The 22,385-nt window shown below is 53.7% G+C and overlaps 1 protein-coding gene across 13 annotated transcripts in view; it reads left to right on the top strand.

Annotated features, from left to right (window-relative positions):
* The first annotated feature begins 1,503 nt into the window (after positions 1-1,503).
* Positions 1,504-22,385, top strand: part of ACSS1 (acyl-CoA synthetase short chain family member 1) — a 43,917-nt gene continuing 23,035 nt past the window's right edge. For all 13 annotated transcript variants that reach the window (XR_014074000.1, XR_014073998.1, XR_014073999.1 and 10 more), the window contains exons 1-2: positions 1,504-1,823; positions 10,144-10,240. Coding sequence is in view for 9 of the 13 variants with exons in the window: in XM_081560447.1 (XP_081416573.1) it covers positions 1,535-1,823; positions 10,144-10,240 (386 nt within the window). In the remaining 4 variants the exon portion in view is untranslated. The remainder of the gene's footprint in view (positions 1,824-10,143; positions 10,241-22,385) is intronic.

Below are 22,385 nucleotides of genomic sequence, written 5' to 3'. Positions count from 1 at the left end.
TGACTGGGGAACTAAAATCCTGCAGGCTGTGTGGCAAGGCTTACAAAAAAAAAAAAAAGAGGTGATTCAGGCCAAGCGATGAAGCAGAAATTGAGGCGGGAGTGGGGTTGCTGCCCAGCACGTGTTTATTTCTTAGGGCTCAGCGTCCTCATATGTTCCACTTGGGAGCTGAGAGTGGGCAGGACTTGATAGCACCAGATAATTTTTAAATTAAGTAGAAAAATGCAGGTCAAGCACTTGGCACAGAGCAGTGCCCATGTCTAAGTGCTAAATGTTCTCACTGGACCCCAGGCTCCCCAGCCTTAAAAAGCAGGCACCATGTGCAAGCAGGCAAGTGCATGCAGGCGTGCACACACACACACACACACACACACACACACACACTGGGGCTGACAGTAGAAGTTCCTCTTACAGCTAATGCGATGGAACTCAACCAACCAGCTTTCAAAATTCCCCTTTCCCTTCTGTTTATCTTATTTATTGTGTGTTTAGTTTGTGGGTGTTGTGATATTTGAGCCTGGCTGAGGCAAGTTTCTGTGGGTTCCCTTCTATCTTTCCTGACTTGATAACTGGGACACAGCCTCCATTCCTGGGCTCCCTGGGTACAGCTGGGGGAGAGAGATATCATGCGTTTCCCCCTCCCCAGGGCTGCATAAGAATAAATGAATTGGTGTCTGAAACTTGCAACCTGTAAGGGGCACCCAGGGAGCTCAGAAGTAGGGGTGGTGTAGGCACAGAGACATTAAGGAACTCACCGGAGGTCAGAGAGCTAGAAATTCAGGTTTTGAATCCAGGACATAGAAGCTGGAGCAGCGGGCCAAAACCCCCGGGCGTTTGCTTCGCTGCCACAGGAATGCGGCGGACCCTAGACCACCACCCTGGGTACCCCCACAGCCTCTTGGGCAGAGGACCCCACTTAGGAGACGGGGCGGGGGTGCTGCTTCTGTGTGTATATTTTGGCGGGGGTCCGGTGCAGGCAGACCGGGCCGCCTGCGGGTTCCTTCTCCAGGGCGCACGAAGAGACAAATGCCTTCGGCCTCTGAGATGCTGAATGGACCTAACTGGTGGTTCCCTGTCTCCACGGTCGCTCCCGCGCCCGGGAGAGCCTGCTTTCCCGGGTTCCCCATCTCTGCGGTTCCCCGCGCCGCGCAGCCGTCGGAGCTGGAGGACGCACCAGTTGAAACGCCGGCAACCCGCCCCGGGACCCCGTACCCCGCGCTCCGGGGGGCCCCTCTTCCCCAGCTGCTCCCCCTCCCTTGGCGCCCCGCTATGGAGCGCGAGCGGAGGGATTGGGAGGGGGGTGCGGGGGAGGGGCCTGAGGGCGGGACCGGGGCGTTGGCCGGGGGGGGCGGGGCGGGGGCGGGGCTAGGGCGGGGCGCGGGGGCGCGAGGGCCGGGAGCGGGGGCGGGATTGGGCGAGGGCCGGGGCGGTGGCCTGGAGGCGGGGCCTGGGCGCGGGGCGGGGCCGGGGCGGGGCGCGGGCACGCGGGCGCCGGGTTGCCACAGGGCTCTGAGGCGCGGGACTCTGAGGCGCGATGGCGGCGCGCTGCTTGGGCCGCGGCGTCGGGCGGCTACTGGGCGGCCTCCGCGGGGTGGGGGTGCGGGCGCTGGCGGCTCCCCGGCTCTGGAGCAGCGCCCCCGCCCCCGCAGCGCCAGGCTCCTACCAAGAGCGAATCGCGCTGGCCGCTCGCGAGCCCGCCGCCTTCTGGGGGCCGCTAGCGCGGGACGCTCTCGTGTGGGACACCCCCTACCACACGGTGAGCGACTGCGACTTCCGAAGCGGCAGGATCAGCTGGTTCCTGGGAGGCCAGTTAAACGTGTCCGGTGAGTGGGCCTGGGGACAGGGGCGCCCCAGCTCTCGCGGCCGGGGGACCCCGAGCCCAGCGCGCGGCGGCTCCACACGCCCCCTCGGCGCTCGGGCGTAGCTCCCAGGCAAGCGACGCGGCCACCCCGCCCCCACCCCGCCGGCCCGGCCCCGACTCCCCGGTCGTGGCTCAGGCCCCCCGGCGCCCCCCCAAGTCTAGCGGTGGCCCTCACTGGCCCTCACACCGAGCGTGCCGCGCGGGGGGTGGAAGGCAAGGGGCGCGCCAGGAGCGCAGGACTTCTCGCCCCCGGGGCCGGCCGGCGACAGAACCGGAAAGCTTCTGGCCGTTGTCACCGCCAGGTGCCGGCCGGCGACCCGCCTGGGGAGCAGCCCTGCCCGTGTAAACAAACGGAGCCGCGCCGGTGGCGGGGAGGAGGAAGCCCTGCCGGCAGCCGGAGTCAGCCCGCGGGCGGGCGGGCGGGAAGGAAACAGTGGTGGGGCCTCCCCGCTCTCAGTTTCACCTTCGCCCCGAGGACTCAGGGGGCTGGTGTTCCGACATCTCAGAAGCCAGCTCCATCGCCAGTCTGTCCTCTCTGGCCCCTTACTGGAGCTTGAACCCCGTACATTCTGTCTAGACTTGGGACTGGGGTTAATACTGCCACTCACGCCCCCGGCCCTCCAGGGGCAAAAGGCCCAGCAACTGAAGGAAGGAGGAGGCAGGCTAGGCCTGGGGTATGGGCAGCCAGATGAGGGGTGGTCAGAGGGGCCGCCTGTCAAGGAGGAAGGGGGTAATGGGATAGATGAGAGTCTAGCAGCAGCAGCAGCAGTAGGGGCTGTTTAAGGAAAGGTCTTCCTGACCAAGGCCTGAACTGGGCAGTGGGGTCTAAGTCTCCAGGTTCCACTTCTTTACTGGTCCAGTTTTTCTGTTCCTCTGAGTTTCAGCATCCTCCTGTGTAGACTAGAGGTCGCAATGCCCACCTGAAGGGCTGGTTGTGATGACCATGCACACAGAGGTATGGAACAGGCCCAGCACTTACTAGTGACCAATAAGTGGTAGTGATTTCGACTTGTGAAACTTAGAAGTAGCCAGAGTTACAGGTAGTATCTTGCAGTTATTTAAGGGCATTGCAGAAATTTAAGGGAACTTTGGACCAGACTTTTTTTTATATATTGTATATTGCTTTGCTGGTTTAATACAAATGACTCAGTAGATAAGTGTCTTCTCTAAAATTGAGTCAGCAGAAAGTGTCCTTGGACCAGTGGGAGAAAAACTAAACCCTTAGGTTTGCAGGGTTGGTGGAATGCACCCTGAATTGAGAGAGCCTCGTGCAGAGGGAAGAGGTGGAAGGTTGCAGTTCCTTTAGAAGCTGCCTTGGACTTGGGAGACCTGAAGCTGCCAGGGACATTCAAGGTGAACACGTGCCACCTTTCACTCTCAGATAAGAAGGGGGGAGTGGTAGTGGTGGTGGTGGTGTAATGACAGATCCAATGCGACGGGCAGCCAGGGCCTCGTGAGCCCCACTGGTCAGGTTCAAGGTCAGGGTTAGGGTGTGCAGCAAGACACTCTTCTGCCTCTTTTTCTTCATTTATTTCTCCTTTATGGTTACCTTAGCCAGAAACTGAACTCCAGATAACTGCCTTGTAGAAAAACAGCATTTCAGCCACATTCTCTCATCAAATGTGTATGTGAGCCACTCATCTGTCAGGAATATCTCTGATGGTCGCGATTGTCTGCAAATCACAGAGGTGATCATATGTAAAAGGACCAGACCAAGTCATGGCTATCCTGGGAGCCACTGAAAAGTTGTGGGCTGGGCTGGGGTGGGGGGTGTGTTTTGACATGCTCTGTCTCTCTGTGTGATGGTCGTGTGATGATGGCTTATTCCAAAGGAGCATCACTTACAACTGCGTTTGCCCCTTCAGGAAGGTCTATACGTACAGTTCTCAAAGTGTGGTCCCTGGACCAGCAGCATCAGCAAGAGCTGTGAACTTTGTAGAAACATCCTAGATGGCCAGAGCCAGGAACCTGGGGGTGAATCCTCCAGGTGATCCTGATACACTTAAGGTTGAGAACCACTGACCTGTGTCCAACCAGGGCAGGTGGGCCACCACTAAATGGGCAGATTGGGATGAATGCCAGTATGTCTCTCTCAAACAAACAGAAAGAGTCTGTGGATGGTACCGTACACTTCAGTGGTGCTGGGTGTGTCTTTGGAATCATACCTGGGTTTGAATCCTTGTTTTCCCCTGACCATTTTTTTTTCTTTCTATCTAAAGTCTTGCCAAGTGCTTAATTTTTTTTAATTCATTTTTTTATTGGAGTGTAGTTGATTTGCAGTTGTGTTAACTACACAGCAAAGTGAGTCAAGTATATATATACATATATCCACTCTTGCAGATTCTATTCCCATATAGGTCATTACAGAGTACTGAATAAAGTTCCCTGTGCTCTACAGTAGGTTCTTATTAGTTTACACTATTTTATGTATAGTAGCGTGTCTTTGTCAATCCCCCTCTCCCAATTTACTCCTCCTGCCCTCCCCTGACTGTTCTTTGGTGTGTCTCCTCATTTGTAACGTGAGAACAGTGCGTAACTGAAATTCTGTTCCAGTTCCTATCCGTGCCATTTTCTTAGTCTCTCGGATTCCGTGGGTCAGGACTTTGGACAGGGCCTGACGAGAGTGGCTTGCCTCTGCTCCCCCTCTGTGGGACTCTAGTCATCTACCTTGTTCACTCCCAAGTCTGCGGCCTGGCCTGCAGGCTGGGCTTAGCTGGAGCTGTGGCCTGGAGCACCCACAAGAGGCTTCTCACAGGATGGTGACTAGACCCAGGGCTGTTGGCTACCGGAGGTCCCAGAGACCAAGGCAGAAGCTGCTAGGCTTCTGACCAGCGGCAGGTGACCTGTTGGCATTGAATGTGAAAACGCTTGTGAAGCATTCTGCACTGTCTTCAGAACATTCCTTGCACCCAGTCACTGGCCTTGGTTATTTATTAATGAATCCTGGGAGGAGTCTGTGACCTTGAACCTACTCTTCTGCCGTGCTGCTTTGCCTTTGAATGGGACCACATAGGTTTTCCATCTGACCAGCCTATTCTGGGAAGCAGGCTGGGGAGGGCATGCAGGTGGCTGATGTGGCTCTGAAAGCCTGTCCTGGACCCTGGGAGAGCCAGGCCGTGGTGGTGGTGGGGGTTATGGTGTCAGAGGGCCCTGGGCGGGATGGGGTGGGGGTGGGGAGGTAGAGCCGACACCCCCTGCAGTGAACTGGTTTGCACGAAACTCTTCAGAAAGCCACTTTCTGATAAGGACTCTTTCCAGCTTTTGAAGTTTGGCTCTTTCCCTCGCAGGGCTCAACAGATGTCTTTGCTCCGTGGTTATAAACTCAAGATGTCAGGAAGCTGCAGATGCAGAACTGGAGGGTAGTGACGTGTTGCTTTCAGAATACAAAACGAAACTCTATTTTGAGTCTGAATTTGAAACACAAGTGTGTGTATTCTTACTTTCAAGCTTGGGGATAGGGACACTGTTTATAACTAGCATTGAACACAGAGATTCCTTGGACGCTTTTTGGAACATTCCTTGCAGCAGTGGAAACCATTTCACTGTAGCTCTCTCCTCTTCATGACGTGCCTCGAATAATTCAGACGGCAGAAACGTTGAGATGGCAAGAGCCTGCCTTCTAGGCTGCATTTCCTCCCAGTGGCTGAAGTAGCTCACTCAGGTCCTTCAAGGAACTCTCAGTGGACACACGACCTCAGGTCTTAGGAGGAGGGTCCCTTGGAAAGCTCTGAATCCTTCCCAGCTGTCAGAGACACAACTTGCTTTAAATAGCAGATGTTTCTGGAAAGTTGGCAAATACAGTTTTTGTGATTGACGTAATACTTCAAATTGTGCCAGGGAGGTTTTCTATTTAAAGAAAACCTATTGTGACTCCTCTTGTGAATATTAACTCCCTCATCTCTTTGGATTAAAATTAAATTTTTGTAAAGGGAGGAGGGGCAGGGATGCATTTAAACAACGAACAAGTTTGTTGGATGGAAATGGCTGCATTCGTGTGTACATGTTTATGATGAAACTGATGACCCTCTTGTCACTTTTTCTTTTTTTAATAATATCTTAAATTTTTTTATGTGGGCCATCTTTTAAAAGTTTTTATTGATTTATTACAACATTGCTTCTGTTTTATGTTTTAGTTTTTTTGGCCTCAAGGCTTGTGGGATCTTAGCCTCCTGACCAGGGGTCAAACCCACACCCCTGCATTGTAAGGTGAAGTCTTAACCACTGGTTTGGCAGGGAAGTCCTTCATCACCTCTTCTTAAAAACAAACCCAAACTCACCACACACACCTGCTTACCTGCTTGCAGAGCCACATCAGGCCCGGGTGCAGACTTGCCCTTAGGTGAACTTTGTGATGCCTAATCTCACGTCATCCTTGTGACACCAATTTGAAGTGTCTGGCGGCCCCATTGTACAGATGTGGACGTAAGGGCCCTAGCTTGTGTTTGGTGGGGATCATGCATAAAATGCCCCAGTGCCTTGGAGCCCACGTTCTAATGAGGAGAAGGACCACAGATCAGTAAAGGAGCAGGTCCACACTGGTGACAGTGCTCAAGGTTTTACAGCTGCTAAGCGGAGAATTAGGAAGTTTGTCCCATCGTCCCCTGTCCCCCTTCTGAGGTGAAGGAATCTTAGGGACGTGGTCTCTGCCCATAGGGACCTTGTGACCCAAATGGGGGTGGATTTAGCAGAGCTGGTGTTGTGTCAGAATGGGGGCTGCTGGGAAGATGAGTCAGTGCCGAATGGGGTTATGGGAGGAGAGATGGCTGTGTGCTGGGAAATTTGGAAAAGGGTCAAAATAAGAGGTCGGGTTTGAGCCAAGCCTTAAGTTGCTCTATCTCTTTGCCCAACTTTTCTTGGAAATACTTGGAAATGAAACTCTCTTGTTTTGTTGCCCAGTTCTTTGGTGGAGACTTTTTTTTTAAATGAGAGATGTAAGGGTTTCCTCCCCTTCCTCATTTTTTCCCCCTTTGCATTTGAGGCAACAGCAGGAGCCATGCAGATGTGTTAAAAGCCAACATACACATGGCAGCATAGAGCCACGTTGCCTCAGACCTGGCCTTGTTCTTTCTCTGGACACTGTCATCTGAGGGTTGTCCATGGCAGCTGTGAACTCAGTTTCCCTTGGGGACACAGTTGCACCGTCTGACCCCATGGCAGGAAAACTCTAGTGGCATCTAATTACTACCATGCCTCCTAGAGTCTGGAACCGTTACCACCACCAATTAGGAGAGATTTAGAGGTGGTATTTAGAGAATAGGCGAGTCTATGGTTAGTGAGTGGTCGGACAGTGGCCTGACTCTAGAGGGTGGTTTTAACCATGACCCGAGGCTGCCATCCAGTGAGGGCATGGCCGGATGTCTTGCAGAGATGACAAGGGTCTTTAATTACTCCTATCCAGGAGTTGGACACGACTTAGCGACTAAACCACCACTACCACCACTGGATAAAGAAAGCTCCCCCGGACTCTGGACTGTAAATATCAGGAGACATATGTGCATGGGTGTATGCACCGCCTGTGTGAAAGAGGTCCTGGACCTGCAGTAACAGCATCAAGTTGGATCCTGGTAGAAGTGAAATCCTCAAGCCCACCCAGACTTGTTCAGTCAGAGACTCAGGGTGGGGCCTCGAAAGTTACATGCTCACAAGTCATCTGGGATCCTCGGGAAGTCAGAAGCCCTGATGTAGGCCCCAAAAGGAAACTTCTTGAGGGACAAAGCCAGGAAGACGAGAAGAGGTCTGTTCCCTCTCCCAGGCATGCACCCAGCCTGTTGTCACCTGGACCTCACGTCATCCTCCAGCTTGAGGACTTGGCAGGTCCATCCATCATCCAGAACTTAAGGCTTCCTGTGCTCGGAGCCCTGGGTCAGGCTGCAGGTGTCCAAACAGTAACCGGGCATGTGACCCTTGCCCAAAAAGGGGCAGCAGGCTGGAAACACCACAGAGGGTGTTAGAGTCTGGGAGACATAAAGTCCCAGGGAAGATTAGTGCTCCATAGTGGAGTGAGGACATGTTGGCTGAGACCTGGGGGAGGCTGGGTACCAGATGATGTGCAGCAGTGGGGAGGATGGGACGATGTCCCCCAGGCAGGGAGAAACTGTGCAAAGGCCCTGAGACAGGACACTGAGCAGACTTGACCTGGCCAGCAAGGGGAGGGGACAGGACCCACCCCTGCTGAGAGTGGTCACCACCTCAGCTGCCAGGTATGGGTACGGCCTCACCTGCTGATTGTTCAAGAGAAGCCAGAAATCTGTGATCTTAGTGTGAAAACTCTTCTACAGTTTGGACCAGGGACTTCCCTGGTGGTTCAGTGGTTGGGAGTCTGCCTGGCAGTGCAGGGGACTCGGATTTGATCCCTGGTCCAGGAACTAGGGCCCCACACGCTGTGGGACAACTGGGCCTGTGTGTCACAATTCCGAGCCCATGAGCCGCAACCACTGAAGCTCATGCCCCTAGAGACTGTGCTCCACAACAAGAGAAGCCAGCACGATGGAAGGCCTGCACATCACAACTAGAGAGTAGCCCCTGGCTTTCTGCAACTAGAGAAAGCCTATGCATGGCAATGAAGACCCAGCACAACCAAAAATAAATAAATATTAAAAAAATGAACTTTGAACCAGACTGACACACATACAACTGATGTTAGGTTTATTGTATAAATCCAAGTTTTGCCACCAAGCCCCTTCTTCTCAGTTTGTCTTTCTGCTTTCGTCTCTTCTTCTTTTTTTGGGGGGGGGGGCATTTGTTCTCTTCTGTTTTTCTAGTAATTCAAAGAACTTTCTTGTGGCAGTAGTAGGAATTTTTCCCATGACACCCACCCTTCATTTATCAAGTTTGTGAGGTATAGCTTATATACCTGTTAGAAACTTGAAATTTTTTAAAATGTTTATTTTTAATTGAAGGATAATTGCTTTACAATATTGTGTTGGTTTCTGCCATACATCAACAGGAATCAGCCATAGGTTTACATATATCCTTCCCTCTTGAACTTTCCTCCCACCTCCCAGAGTGAGTGATAGATAAAATATCCTGAGAGGGAAAAAATGTGATTCACATGCACACAGGCACACACAGACACAAGCTAAAGTTTGTAAATGTTTCCATGGGAGTTCACCTTCTCGAGGATTGTGGGTTTGTTATGGGGAGAGTCTCCCATAACTTCTTTCAGAATGGTTTTCCATCAGGAAATATTTGTAGGAACTCCCAACAGGGTGATTATCGGGTGGTGACTGACCTCATATTCTTGGGGTAACCTCTCAGGATTGCTTTCCATCTGATTCTGACCCAGCCCTGTGAGTTAGACGTGGCGAAGGGTACATCTCTCATTTCTGTAGGAGAAGATTAGTTTGGGAGAAGATAAACAACTGCCCCAAAAAGACAGGAAAGGAAAAATTTTTATACCTCGACATGAGGGTGACCCTGAAGACCAGGTGGGCAGTGGCAGCTGGTCCCAAAGCTGTTCTTAGGTATTTATTTCCCTGTTGATAGGGAGGTGAGGAATGAAGACAGGCCACGAGGGCCGGCTGGAAGGGGCTCTGGCAAAAACCGGCCAGAGCCAAGCTCACCTTGAAGTCCAGTCAGTGGTGGTGAACAGGAAGTTAGCAATGAACATGATCCTATTGATCTTCAGGTTGACAGTAAACCACCACAACTGACCTGTTTTTGTGGGCAGTCATATGACCTGAGCTTCGGTAACGGAGGGGGAGGGGAGCGAGCCTCCTGGAAAACTAGCGAGACATTTCCCTTGTCAGTGCATCACTTCTGGGAGCTGGGTGCTGGCTGGACACCTGAGAAGGGATGTGGGTCCTTGTCCTGGATCGCACCCCTACCCCATGAGCACCCTCCCCATGCACTGCATGGAGTCAAGCCATCCTGTTTGCATCGAGTCTTCTTTCCTGTAGCCCAGGCTTCAGTGCTCAGCCCTGGCCGTGCGTCAGAATTGCCAGGGAGCCTTGAAACCCACAGGGCCAGTCAGTCAGGTCAGGTCGCTGGTGGGGGGTGAGGAATGAGGCTGGGGATTGGGACTTGGGGAGTGCTCCACACACGAAGCCCCTGCTTCAGAATTCCCAGTGGTCACCTGCACCTGAGAGGTCATCCTTGTGTAGTAACCACCTTGCTTCCTTGGACTCTATCCCCCTTCTCCTCTCAAGGGAATAGAAACGTGCCTCTGATGAGGGAAAGGTTTCTCAACCTAGGGAGAACTGCGTAAACCATGCCAACTGGACCCTCCCCCTTCCGACTCCAGTGGCACCAAGTGTAACATCCATGCACCTGTTTTTGTGCAGTCAACTGCTTGGATCAGCACGTTCAGAAGTCCCCGGAGAGCATCGCTTTGATCTGGGAGCGAGATGAGCCTGGAACTGAAGTGAGGATCACCTACAGGTACGGTGTGTCCCCTGATGGCGGGTGCCTCTGCGTGCGCATGTGGGTGCCAGCGCCAAACGCTGCTGCCGAGCTGTGGATGGGAGGAGGCCCAGCATCCTCATTCACTTGGGCAGTACTTGGTATCTTTAGATTCTGCTGGAGAGAACAGGGTCCTCAGAAACAAGTATGACGAATGTTCAAGGCACAGAGTCACTCTTGGTCAAGCAGTCCTGTGCGCCTGTGACCAGTTCTGGGCAGGGCATTATATGGGTATCAGGGGGCATTTCCACTTTGGAAATGTTCTCTGGTCTCAGGAAAAGTAAACATGAACATGAGCTGAATCACATACATGCTGGGGTAACTAAAATCAGCCTCTCTTAGTGCGTCATGACAGTGGCACAACAGTAAACCCGAGTCTTTGAAGTGGGGCTAAAATAAAACAAGGGCTATGATATTTAAGGGGTCACAGGGAATCTGTGATCCCTTAAATCCTGCACGTATTCTGTACACCAAGTGTGTGCACTGGGTGGGGGGTTTGAGCAGACCCGGCATTGGGAGCAAGTACTTGTCTTCCTGAAGCCCTGCTCCTTCCCAGGACCGTTTTGCTCAGAGGTGTCTGGTCTGTGGCCACATCCTCGTGGGAAAACCCCTTGGCTCAAGCTTCAGTTCACCTTTACAGGGCTATTGCAGGCCCACTGGGAGCTTAGGTTGTGGTCCCTTAGTACCCCAGGTAGTTGTGGGCATGATTACCCTCCTGGTGGGTGGCTCAGGGCTTCTTGGCCAGCCATTCAACAGGTGTCACTGAGTGCCACTGTAGCAGTCAAGGCAGGCTGGGGTACATTACAGTAATGAACATCCCCAAGCCCATGGCCCCAGTGTGGGCCAGGGACCCAGTGAAGGTCGCTTTACATGACCTTCAAGTTGAGGTGCTGCTGACAAGGAGCGGCCTCAGGAAGATGGAGAGAGAACGTCCAGTCCTAGCCCAGGGATCCCAGGAACAGAGAGAAGGTGCAGGTGTGCTTGGCTGATGCGGAGTGGGGGAAGGGGACACGGCAGGAGGAGAGTTCAGAGTTCTAGGCCCCGGGGACCCCTGGTTTCCTGCTTGTTTCTCAGACGCAGGTTTTATCACAGATTGAGTGCACCAGGCCTGGTGAAGCTGTGTTCAGGTGGACTCCCGGAAGCAGCAAAGTGACGTTCATTAATCTGCTGTGACTCCCAGCGGGCCCTGCCCTGCTTGTCCCTCCCTCTGCGCCTAATACCCTCAGCTGTCACAGTCCCTTTCAGCCTTTACTGCCTGTCACTGCATTGAGCTGGGTCCCCTGGACAGATACCTTCCTGACTCCATGTGGCCTAGGAGCCCTAGGCTCTGCACACTGGAGTCAGGGGTGCTGCTCTAACAGGTGAGCCGCTCCAGTGTTCTTCACCCTCACTGGCCTGACTTGATCTATGTGTGATTGTTCAGTAGAAGATGAAGGCTCTGTGATGGGGGTGGAGGAGGTGAAGGGGGTCCAGCTATGGGCTAATTTCCTCCTGTCCTCCTGTGGACCTGGACCATGAGCTGGTGTTGGGCCATGTCGGGTCTCTGAGGGCCTCTGGGTGAGCCTCTGAGTGTGTGGTTGTCACTGTGGGAGAGTCTCAGGAAGATTGCCAACTCGTTAAAACAAAGAACAACTTTATTTCCATCTCAAAGCAGCCCAAAGAAGGTATAAACCTATAAGTGCAGGCAAAGAATTTATTATTCTCTCTAAAAATAAACAGACTCAGCCTAACAAAATAGTTTTACAAACTTCAGCTAGTCTTAATGCCCCGTGACTGTTGCTATTTACTGTTTGAGGGAAAAGAGAAGCGTGTGACCGGATTGTCTGTAATGGCAGCTAGTTTTTGAGGGACCTGGATTAATCATTTTCCTGGTCATGTTGGGTTTTCAATGTGAGGTTTTCTCCCTCCTGTCTCAGAGGAGAGCTGCCTACACTTGGTGCTGGTTGTCCTGCCAGCATACAAACTGCCACTAAACTGAAGTGCACTCCTGCCAAGTGTCTCACGTGGTGGCACCCAAGGTGCCCCAGGACGGTCACAGGCTTTGGTGGCCTGAAGACAAAGTTCCAGACCCGTGACCTGAGAGCCCTCAAAGGAAGCTGGGGGTTCTCAGGGACCAGGGTGCTGAGGGCAATGTGTTTTCCCGGGACCCACCTGCCTCGTCTGTCTGAAGCTCGGGGAACCTGTCTTGTTGCTCAGGGGCACAGGCCTGTCCTTTCTGAGTCTGCTGAGTTCTTCTGAGGAAGTGCATCTGAAGAATCAGCAGAGAGCTTGTAACATGAACCCCCTTCTGCCCCAAATACTAGTGACATGTGGGTCCACACATGCACACACACCCTCGCACACATGCCCAATACGTGCGCGTATCTACAGCCTGCTCTCCATGTCCAAGGATCCTCCCTGGACTGCTCTCCTGGGTTGTGGAGACCTCCCTGCTCCTACTCTGGGAGTTGGGCCATTGCCTGGGGGTGGGGTCTATGCTGCCTTCAAGTTCTCAGTGCTGTTGGCATGTATTTTCAACCGCACCTCCCTAGGGTGCGGGAGGTCTGGCAGGACCTGCTTTGGGAACCCCAGGGCAGCCCAGTGTCCTCATCCTGTCCCATGCCCGTCTGTAGCTCTGGCTGTTGCCGGTTCCCAGGTGCATCCTGCCCACCAGGCCGAGGCCACAGGGAAAGCTAGGCAGCGCGGTGGGCCTGGTGCTGGTGCCGGCCGCGTGGCTCTGGAAGGACAGCCTCGTTGGCTGGGGTACTGTCCTCCAGACACGCTTCCTCCTTCAGGCGTGGTGCTCACTTCCTGATGGGAAGCAAAGGGGCAGGGATCTCTGCTGGCAGGGATGAGCCTGGGATGGCCAGCAAGCATCTCCCGGGGAGGAGGGGCAGCCTGTGACCTGAGGCCGCAGCCCGGGCCAGAGGCCCGCCCAGCTGATTTCCAGCCTGCCTCTGCACAGAGGTGTGTCTGAACTCGTCTGAGGGAGCCAGCAGCCCAGCAATCCTGGGCCCTCTGGCACCGCCTGAGGTCTGCAACGCCAGGCAGGCACAGATAACCTGGGTGTCTCCCCAAGGGGGTTCAGCCAGATAGCACTGGCTGCTGCTCCTCCCAGCCATCCACGTACCTATTTCACAAGCTGGTCCTTCACAGTGAGTTCAAGCAGACAGATTCTAGAGATGCTTGGGGGTGGGGATGTGCGCAGACACAAATCCCTTTCCTCTAGACAGGTGGGGCGCAGTTCAAGACCACTGCCTGCCTGGAGCCCGGGGTCTGGGCCAAGGATTTCCAAGCGGGGGATGGACAGAGGGCGTGGAGCAGAGTGGAGAGCTGTGGCTGGTCCCTGTGTACTGCACTCAGGGCCTCTCAGTGGGCGTGCCTGGTGCCCAGTCAGAGCAGAGAGTGAGCAGATCACCAGGCCCTGACTCAGGATCTCCCATCTGAGGTTCTCTGAGGAGGGGTCCAGACATGGGCCCTTTACCGTTTTTTAAAAAATTTATTTTATGGAAGTATAGTTGATTTACAATGTTGTGTTACTTTCTGCTGTACAGCAAAGTGATTCGGTTATGCATATATATATATATATTCTTTTTCACATCCTTTTCCATTATGGTTTATCACAGGATATTGAATATAGTTCCCTGTGCTCTACAGTAGAATTTTGTCACTTATCCAAGACATGACCTTTTTAAAAAGCTGGAGCAGATTTTAGCCCTGGCTTGGCCTTCCTCTGTGAATGTGGGTTACTGTGAGGGCAGTGGGGCTGCGGTCGCGGTCAGGCTGTGCAGCTGAGCTGGGCGGCTGGGCTGCAGTGAGGAGAGCAGGCCTGGTCCCCCCTGCCCCCCACGTGCCCACACGTGAGCTGAGCGGAGTTTCCATTGTGGCTTTAGCCCTGGAGGGGGTGATTTCTGTGGTTGTTCCAGCTGGGCTTTCTTATGTAGAGGGTGAACAGTGAGGAGCCCCTGTGGAGGCACAGAGCAGAGCAGACACTTAGCCCCCCATCTCCCCCTCCAACCCCTTGTGGAGGACACCTCCTCCCTGGGCCAGCTGACTAGGCACTGAGCATTACTGGTCCCTAGTATGGAGGGGCCACTGAGAACACAGGATGGGTCCCAGCCTCTGAGGTGCCCCTCTGTCTGTGGCAGTCAGACTAGCAGCCCTGGGCAGAGGGAGCTGCGAGGTCTGAAGCCTGGAGGTACTTCCTCAGAGGCTGGCTCGCGTCCCCGTCCCCGTTGTGGCCACTTGTTACCATCACAGAAGGACCCCCTGGGCTCTGGTGGGAGGAAGCAGGAAGTCTCGCTGGGACGTGGCTGGTGACGACGACGTTGAGGAAGTCCTGGGAGTGAGTTTTGAGAGGCCAGGAGGGTTTTGCAGGCCAGTGCACTGAGGGGTGGGGCAACCGGGTGGGTGCCCTGTGTTTCCACCCACATTGTCCCCGACTGTGGGCGACCTAGAGAACATTTCTGGCTCCCTGAGCCTGTTTTCTCCTCCCCTGGGTGCTGGGTGTTGGGTGCTGAGCAGCCCAGGGGAATGAAAGCCCGAGCCAAGATCTGGGAGGATGCAAGCCTCATTTAGCTGTAGGCTGGGGCCAGGCGAAGGGATGCCAGGAGAGGATTTCAGATTTGACGAGGGGAAGGGCTGGTGGCCCTGCTGCTGCTGGCCCCGGGAGGGGTGGGTGGGTTTTCCAGGGAGAGGACCTCACCTTGGGAGAACAGTTTAGGGTCTGCTAAAAGGCAGCACTTCCGTTCCTCACAGCCCCCAACCTTGCACCATGCGCTTCTTACCCGCAGATTAATTACAGTTTGCAGTGAGCAAACTCCTGTATTAAATTAGGGCAACTGAAGGGGAGGATTATTAACTGGTATAGTGAGGTGGAGAGGTGGGGTGCTTTGGGATGAACCAGTGCCGTTTACTGTGAGGCACCAGGACAGGGGCAACTGTCAGGCAGGGGAAGTGGGTTTGTGGGGATGGGCTCCTCTGGGCGGGGGCACAAGAGGCCAAGGGCCGCCAGGCTTGTGTGCGGTGTCCCCTGGCGGCCTCTGAGTAACTAACTAACTCTGACTGCAGAACTCGGTCAGGAATCCCCGTGCAGGCTCCCAGAATCCGGCGGGAGCCCTGGGTTACTTGGATCGAGCTGGTTTTAAACCGGTATTTAAGTTTCCTTGAGACTTTAGTTTGAAGCTGGCAAGTGCTTTGAATTCTTCTCTACAGGATACTGTTCCTCCTCCTTCTTTCCAGCAAGCTCTTGGACTCTCACATTTTAGAAAGGCCCTATTTTGGGACCGCAGTGGGAATGACCTCCACCGAGAGTCTTGACGGGGCCCTTCAGGGAAGCCCCTGGCTGACGTTCAGTGCGAATAACAATCGCCTGCCTTGGCGCTGGCCACCTGTTTCTGTGAGCCCCCTTCGGCTGTGCGAAATGCGGGAGGGGCTCGCCTTGTGGGAGGACGAGCAGCCTACCGTGGGGAGGGGCGGGGCGCAGGCACCCGGGGGTGGGGAAGGGGAGGGGCGAAGGGCTCCGCCTGGCCCTTTGGGACCAGCCTTCCGGGAGGGGAGGGGATTTTGTTCCAGCTGTGTGGTTGGGCTTCTGGCGGCTGCAGACCCGGTGGGCTGCGGGTGGAGGGGCGAGAGCTATGCCTGGGCGGTGCGGAGGCCCGATCAGCCACGCTCCTCCGCCACCCTCCCCGCCCCCTCTTTGGCCACTTTAAGACTCCAGGAGGTAGAAAATCAAGGCCCCCTGGAGGGAATGGCCCAGGGGGCTGGCAGCCCTGAGACCCCGCAGGGCCACCCTGAGGCTCGGCAGACATGCAGCCCCCAGTGCCCACGGTGCCGGACCCTTCCATCTGCTGCCCAAGACCTGCTGCCTGGAGGGTTTCCTATAACCACCCAGGGGCCTGCTGTCCTCTGGTCACCTGACCCCGACCCTGGCCCTGACCCTAGGGCTGGGCAGCCTCTGCTGTGTGGGTGGCTGACGCCTACAATCTTCACTGGTCGTCCTCAGTTGTAAAGCTTGGGACCTGACGCCCAGCCTGCCTCGAGGCCTCTCAGGCTCCCCCAGCTGGAAAGGCCAGAGAAAGGGTTGGAGGGTACAGTGTCTGCTCTGTGGGTTGTGCTCTGGAGTCTGGGAGGTGGTGAAGGTATGAACAGTGGGGCTGTCAGGTGGCCGAACCTGGTGACAGCCCTGCACGCCTGTGTGCAGGCAACACATCCCTTCACCGACCAGGGCAGTGTGTTCCTGGCTCCCTGCGCCCGCCCCAGGACAAAGTTAACCATGAAGACTGACTGGAGGGGTCAGCGCCAGAGAGCTCCAGGTGGCCTCCAGGAGGGGCAAGGGATGGCTGCAGAGCAGGTAGGCCTGAGGGCGGTGGAGCCCTGGTGTGGCTGTGGGCTGAGGTGCAGAAAGTGCAGGTGCTGGAGCAGCTGAGGGGTGGGGCTTGGGGATCTCAGGCCCTTAGAGGCAGGAGGGGTCACTATGGGTACCAGGGGAGGGATGATGGCCTGGGGAGGGAGGGGGGGCTGCCTGGCCCTTCATTTTCTCTGCTGGCCCCCCGTGACTATTTTGGACCTCATCCGAACCTGGGAAGAGGAGGGAGTCCGGATCTGGGGAGGCTTAACAATTTCCCATCAGCAAATCCAGTTCAGTGTCCTCTGGGAAGCTGGTGCAAGGTTTCTGGGCCATAGGGAGGGTGGATTCCTTTGCTCGGTCTGGGCTGACAGCCCCATCCTCCCTGCTGGTTATGCTTGGACTGGGGCCGCAGACCGCTCTCGCCTGGGGCTGGCAGGAACCTCAGAGGTTCTTAGTGGGTTGGTGCTGCCTCTTTGTGAGCGGGGCTCTGAGTCTGGAAAGAAAAGCACTTCTTTTCCGGAGACAGAACTCGGGCTGAAGGCCGGTGCTGAGGTCCAAGGGAAATCAGGCGTGAATTAGGGAAGAAGTCTGACCTGTCATTTCTGTGCCATAGGGTGGTGTCTGGGTGGGAAAGACTTAGGATGAGTGGGAGACAGACCCTGGGGCAGGTAGTTCTGAATGTGGGGCCAAACACTGAATTGTGAAGGAAATCCAGCCCCCACCCCATTCTCCTCTGTCCTGATTAGGCTCAATTCAACTACTGTGAGCGACCTTGAACACTTCTCTTGCTAATTTGAACCAACCCAAGTAAAAATGTTGGTCTTCCCTGGTGGCTCAGTGGTAAAGAATCCACCTGCAGTGCAGGAGACCCAGGTTTGATCCCTGGGTCAGGAAGATCCTCTGCAAAAGGAAATGGCAACCTACTCCAGTACTCTAGCCTGGAGAATCCCATGGACGGAGGAGCCTGGCAGGCTACTGTCCATGGGGTGGCAAAGAGTTGGACACGACTTAACAACTAAACAACAACAACAAAGAAAAATTGTTACATTGGAATTGGCCAATGGCAAAATTGTCAAGTCTGGGAACCTTTATAATAGGATTCAAGTTGTTCTGAAGCTGTGGGTTTTGAGAGCAGCCCTTGGGGCCAGACTGGGTTTTAATCTTGACCTGATTCTTGACCCTTTCAGCTGAATAGCCTTGAAAAGTCACTTAACTCCTCTGTGCCTCGGTTTTCCTTATCTGGAAAATGGGATGGGTGATGATAACTTCCAACCCTTCGGCTGTTGTGAGGCTCCATGGATGTGCCTAGGATTCAGAGCAGTGCTGGCACAGGACATCTGCTCAGTAGCTGTTGTCACTGAAGGAACTGTGAATGGGAGTGGGGTGGGGTGGGTTGGAGGAGAGTGCTCTGGGCGGCAACTCGGGGGTTGGAGAAGCCTGAGGGGCCTGCGGGTGGCTGAGGTTGCCTGGATAGCAGGGTCCTTGTGCTCACAGTGGGTGGTGAGCCTGGCTGGAGAAGATGGGGCAGCTGGTGGAGGTGGGGGGGGGAGACACGACAGGTGGTGGAGGGGCAGGGTGCACCTGCCTTCCCCCAGCCTCTCAGATCCCCGGGCTGCGAGAGAGTGCCTAGAACCTGCTGCTGGCAGCGGCCCTGACTGTGGGTGATGTATTCTTGTCAGACCCCTCCCTCCTCAAGCGAAGGCTTCCCATCAGTACCCACTGCAGGTCACAGGGCTGCAGGGGAGGGGTTCTGTAACTGCATTCAGATACAGCGGTGACCCTCATTCACCCTGAGCCAATGATGCAGCTGCCTGTGATTCACACAAAAGCAAACTGACATCCTCACGGTCCCTCCTGCTGTTAAGGAACCACCCATTGTCACCCGTTTTCTTTTTCTGCCTTTTTCTGCAGTAATTATAGCTACTGTTTATAGGATGCTTTTATATGTGCCTAGGACTTCAGATTTGGTTCTGTCCTTTTTTTTTTCTTTAATTGGAGTATAGTTGCTTTACAACGTTGTGTTTTTTGGCTGTACAGGCCCTGTCTTAGGTCTGTTTGGACTGCTATAACAAAATGCCACTGACTGAGAGGGGCTGAGAAATAACAAGAGACTTATTTCTCACAGTTGTGGAGGCTGGAAGCCCAAGATCAAGGTGCCAGCATGGTCGTCTGCTGGTTGGGTTCTCCTGGTCATAGCCAGCACCTTCCCTCCATGTCCTCACCTGGTGGAAGGAAAAAGAGAGCTCCATGGGGTCTCCCTTATAAGGGCACTAATCCCCTCATGGGGCTCCACCCTCATGACCTAATTTCCCCCCAAAGACTTCCCTCCTAATGCTACCCACTTTGGGGGTAAGGACTGTGCAGACATTCAGACCACAGGAGTCCTGGAGACTGCCTTAGAAGTACTCCTATTATTGGACCATACTATGGTTGGGTCAGTCAAGACCCCAGATGTATGGGGAGCTGGAGGGTGGAGGGAGCACCACCTCTAATCAGATGTCCTTCACTGAGACACTCTCCTGAGAGGGAAATTCTCTGAGTCCAGAACTTTCCACAGAGTATAGCAAAGCCTCAAGGAGAATACATTTACTTTTTGTAAGGAATTTAGAAAACATGCAGCTTCAGTGAGTCCCAGTTCACTGGCTGGCCTGGGGTCAGCAGTGGTGGTTCAGCTCTTGTTTGCTTCAAACCCTGAGTGTGTCTGGGGCTTTGTTGGCAAGGGCAGCTTGGGCATTTTCGTGTTGACATGTGGCAATGGCTTTACAGTTCCCTGCAGCTTACCTTTGCTCAAGGTCATGGTCACGAGATCAAATCATGACATGAGAGGAATTTCATACTTGGGTTATGAGCCCGCTCAGCTGAATTTCCTGGACTTCTGTTCTCTGGTGGCAGTAAGTATCAGAGTAAGCACATGGCCTCGTGTTAGATCAGATTTAGCGGCTACAGTAATGTCTGGGCCAGAGGAGTGTGCCAGAGGGAAGGGGATGGTTCTGAGGCCTGGCAAGCCTCTTCCTGTGGGAAGGGGTCCCTTCTGCCATGCCCCACTTCTTCTCTTGCCAACCTTCGCTTCTCTTACCATCTCCACCTTCCAGAAATGGCTTACTGAAGAGAATAGCAAAGTCTAGAGAAGTAGGGGCTTCCCAGGTGGTCCAGTGGTTAAGAATCTGCCTTGTAATGCAGGGAAGGTGGGTCTGATCCCTGGTTGGGGAGCTCTGATCCCACATGTCGCGGAGCAACTAAGCCTGTGTACCACACCAAGATCCTGCATTGAGCAACTAAGACCTGGGGCAGCCAAAGAAGTCAAGTCTATAGAAGCAGACTGAAGGAAGACCTGTCCTGTCCAGTCCTGCATCTGGACCCTGGGCTTGACCCCTCCCCTCAGCACCAGGCTAAGGGAGAGAAGACACTGTCATAGGCCTTCCATGTACCCAGTGACACTGTTCCTTTGGCTCCTTCCCTTCTCGGCAGAAGGAAATGCAGACAGAGGAGTAGCCATGGGCTGGCCTATCAGTGGAGTGCTCCTGCCCATCACTCTCTCTGAGGAGCAGGATGTTTCCTCCAATGTGACCCTCTCTCAGTGCAAGAGGCTAGGAGGCATCTGCAGGTAGACCGGCATTCATGGTTAGACCCCAGGCTCTAGTCACCCTGCGCCTGCCTGGGCTCTTTCAGGCTTACCTGCTAGTCTCTTCCATTCCACAGACATCTGTCACACACCTTCTCTGCACGAGGCCCGGTTCTGGATACTGGGAGGAAGGCAGTGAACAAATCCCTGCCAGAGGGAAGCTGATACTCAGTGGGACAAGTGGACAATGAAGGAGGTAGCCTCTTAGCTAGTGTTTAATGAACACAAGAGCCACAGTAATTGTAGCAAGTAAGCAAGTTGTGCGTTCCACATTAGTTTCTTAAATACAGCAGCAGTGTGTGTGCGTGTGCGCGCACGCACACACACACACGGCTTATCTTACTTCCCCGGGTCTGTCCAGCTGTGTCCTGTTTTGGATTGAGCTGGACCAGAGGTGGCTTTCTTCTTCTGTCTGTGTTCAGGCAGGTATTGTGTTGGTTGCACATACTTGTGGTTGGATTAGCATTGGATGGACGTTCCTCCCAGCTGAAGCTTAGAGTTGGCTGTGGAAGGTCTCCTTTCTTCCCCCAAGGCCAGGCAGCCTTTTGCTGTTCAGCACCCTGAAGGCGAAGCCAGTCTGTGTATTTGTGCCTGTCATTTTCATGCCTCCACATGGAAGGCGTGGCCCTGAGTCGTCTCCTGGCAGACAAACGTAGATAGCTTGTTCAGAACCTGATTGACAAATAATGTATTTCTCCTCACACTGGAAAATAGAACTCGAACTTATTTTGTTAGGTGATTTCTCAGAAAGCTGCATGTCACTGTCCCTTGGAAAAACCCCACAGGCAAGGAGGAAGCACTGTTTCCTGCAGGGACAGCCCAGAGCACTGGTCACTGAGTGACTGCTCTATCTATTTGATACAGAAGCAGCATATCAGTTTGTGAAAGTCTGAGAAGTCGTGAATATCCAAGGACAGCTTTTGGATAATTTTTGAGTATCCTGGAGTAAATTTTTAAGTACCTGGAGGATCGCTTGCATAACACTTACATTTTCATGATTTGAAGATCTAGGTTTGCTGACCTTATTCTCCAGTGGTGTAAGTCTGGAGGAAATTGTTAACGAAAATCCAAGTTTAAAAAAATAATGGGTGAGCTGGAAAGATGAGTAGAAATTGAGGTGGAATTAAATAGGGACAAATAGATAACCTGGAAAGTCTGATTTTGAAAATTAATTCCCTGACTGTGATAGGGCAAAGCCCTGGTTAGAGTCCAGTTCTGGGTGTGGCAATGGTTAGTGGGTTAGTGACCTCATGTTGAATTGGGGCCACCTGTGTTGGGCATTAAAAATAAATGTGTTCTTCATTTACATGGTTAAATATAGAGTTGGGGTCAAGGGTCTGGGTTCCCTTATTCTGACCCGGGCAGATACCATGAGAGTGCTGGGGTCTGTTTGGTGACCTGGGGGTTTCTAAGCTGTGAGAGTGGGTTCCTGGAGGCTGGGGGAGAGAAGCTGGGAGAGAAAGGCTTTGTGGGATGGTGGAGGGAGTGTTCCAGGAAACTGAAGGGCTGTTATTGCATGACAGGGTTATTCTGGACATCTTTAAAGGCCTGAACTGAACCAAGGGCTGGAAGTGGAACAGCCACAAGTCTTGGCCTGATTCTCAGAAAGCTATTTCTCTATTGAAGTAGCAAAGAAAGAGGGAGTGTTGTACGAGGTGACCCTCAGCCCCTGTTTAAGCAGAGGCTGGACTGCTGAGGCCAGGAGCCCCAAGGAGGCTTCAAGGATTTCTTCAACCTTGAGTTTTATGGCGTTGGTGGAGAGGACAGGAAGGGCAGTGAACTCAAGAGCTTTACCCGGATCAGATTCTTTATCAGAAACTTCTCTGGAGGCAGCAGCACGAGTGTGGGACTCAGGCTTCCCAGGTGGCTCAGTGGTAAAGAATCTGTCTGCCAATGCAGGAGACATGGGTTCCATCCCTGGTTCGGGAAGATCTCACATGCCATGGAGCAACTAAGTGCGTGTGCCTAGAGTCTGTGCTCCACAACAAGAGAAGCTACCACAATGAGAAGCCTATGCATTGCAACTAGAGAGGAGCCCCCACCCACAACAATGAGAGAAAAACCTGCACAGGAACAAAAACCCAGCACAACCAAAAATAAATAAATATAAAAAAGAGTGCGGGACCTAGCAGACTCAGTTGCAGGGCCCGTGGGGAGGCCCCTTGATCCTCCAG

The sequence above is a fragment of the Giraffa tippelskirchi genome, chromosome 13 (assembly GCF_054371585.1).
Source record: "Giraffa tippelskirchi isolate mGirTip1 chromosome 13, T2T-mGirTip1v1.2.pri, whole genome shotgun sequence".
Taxonomy (NCBI): Eukaryota; Metazoa; Chordata; class Mammalia; order Artiodactyla; family Giraffidae; genus Giraffa; species Giraffa tippelskirchi.
The sequence above is the reverse complement of the archived record's forward strand: the minus strand, read 5'-3'. Positions and strand labels throughout refer to the sequence as shown.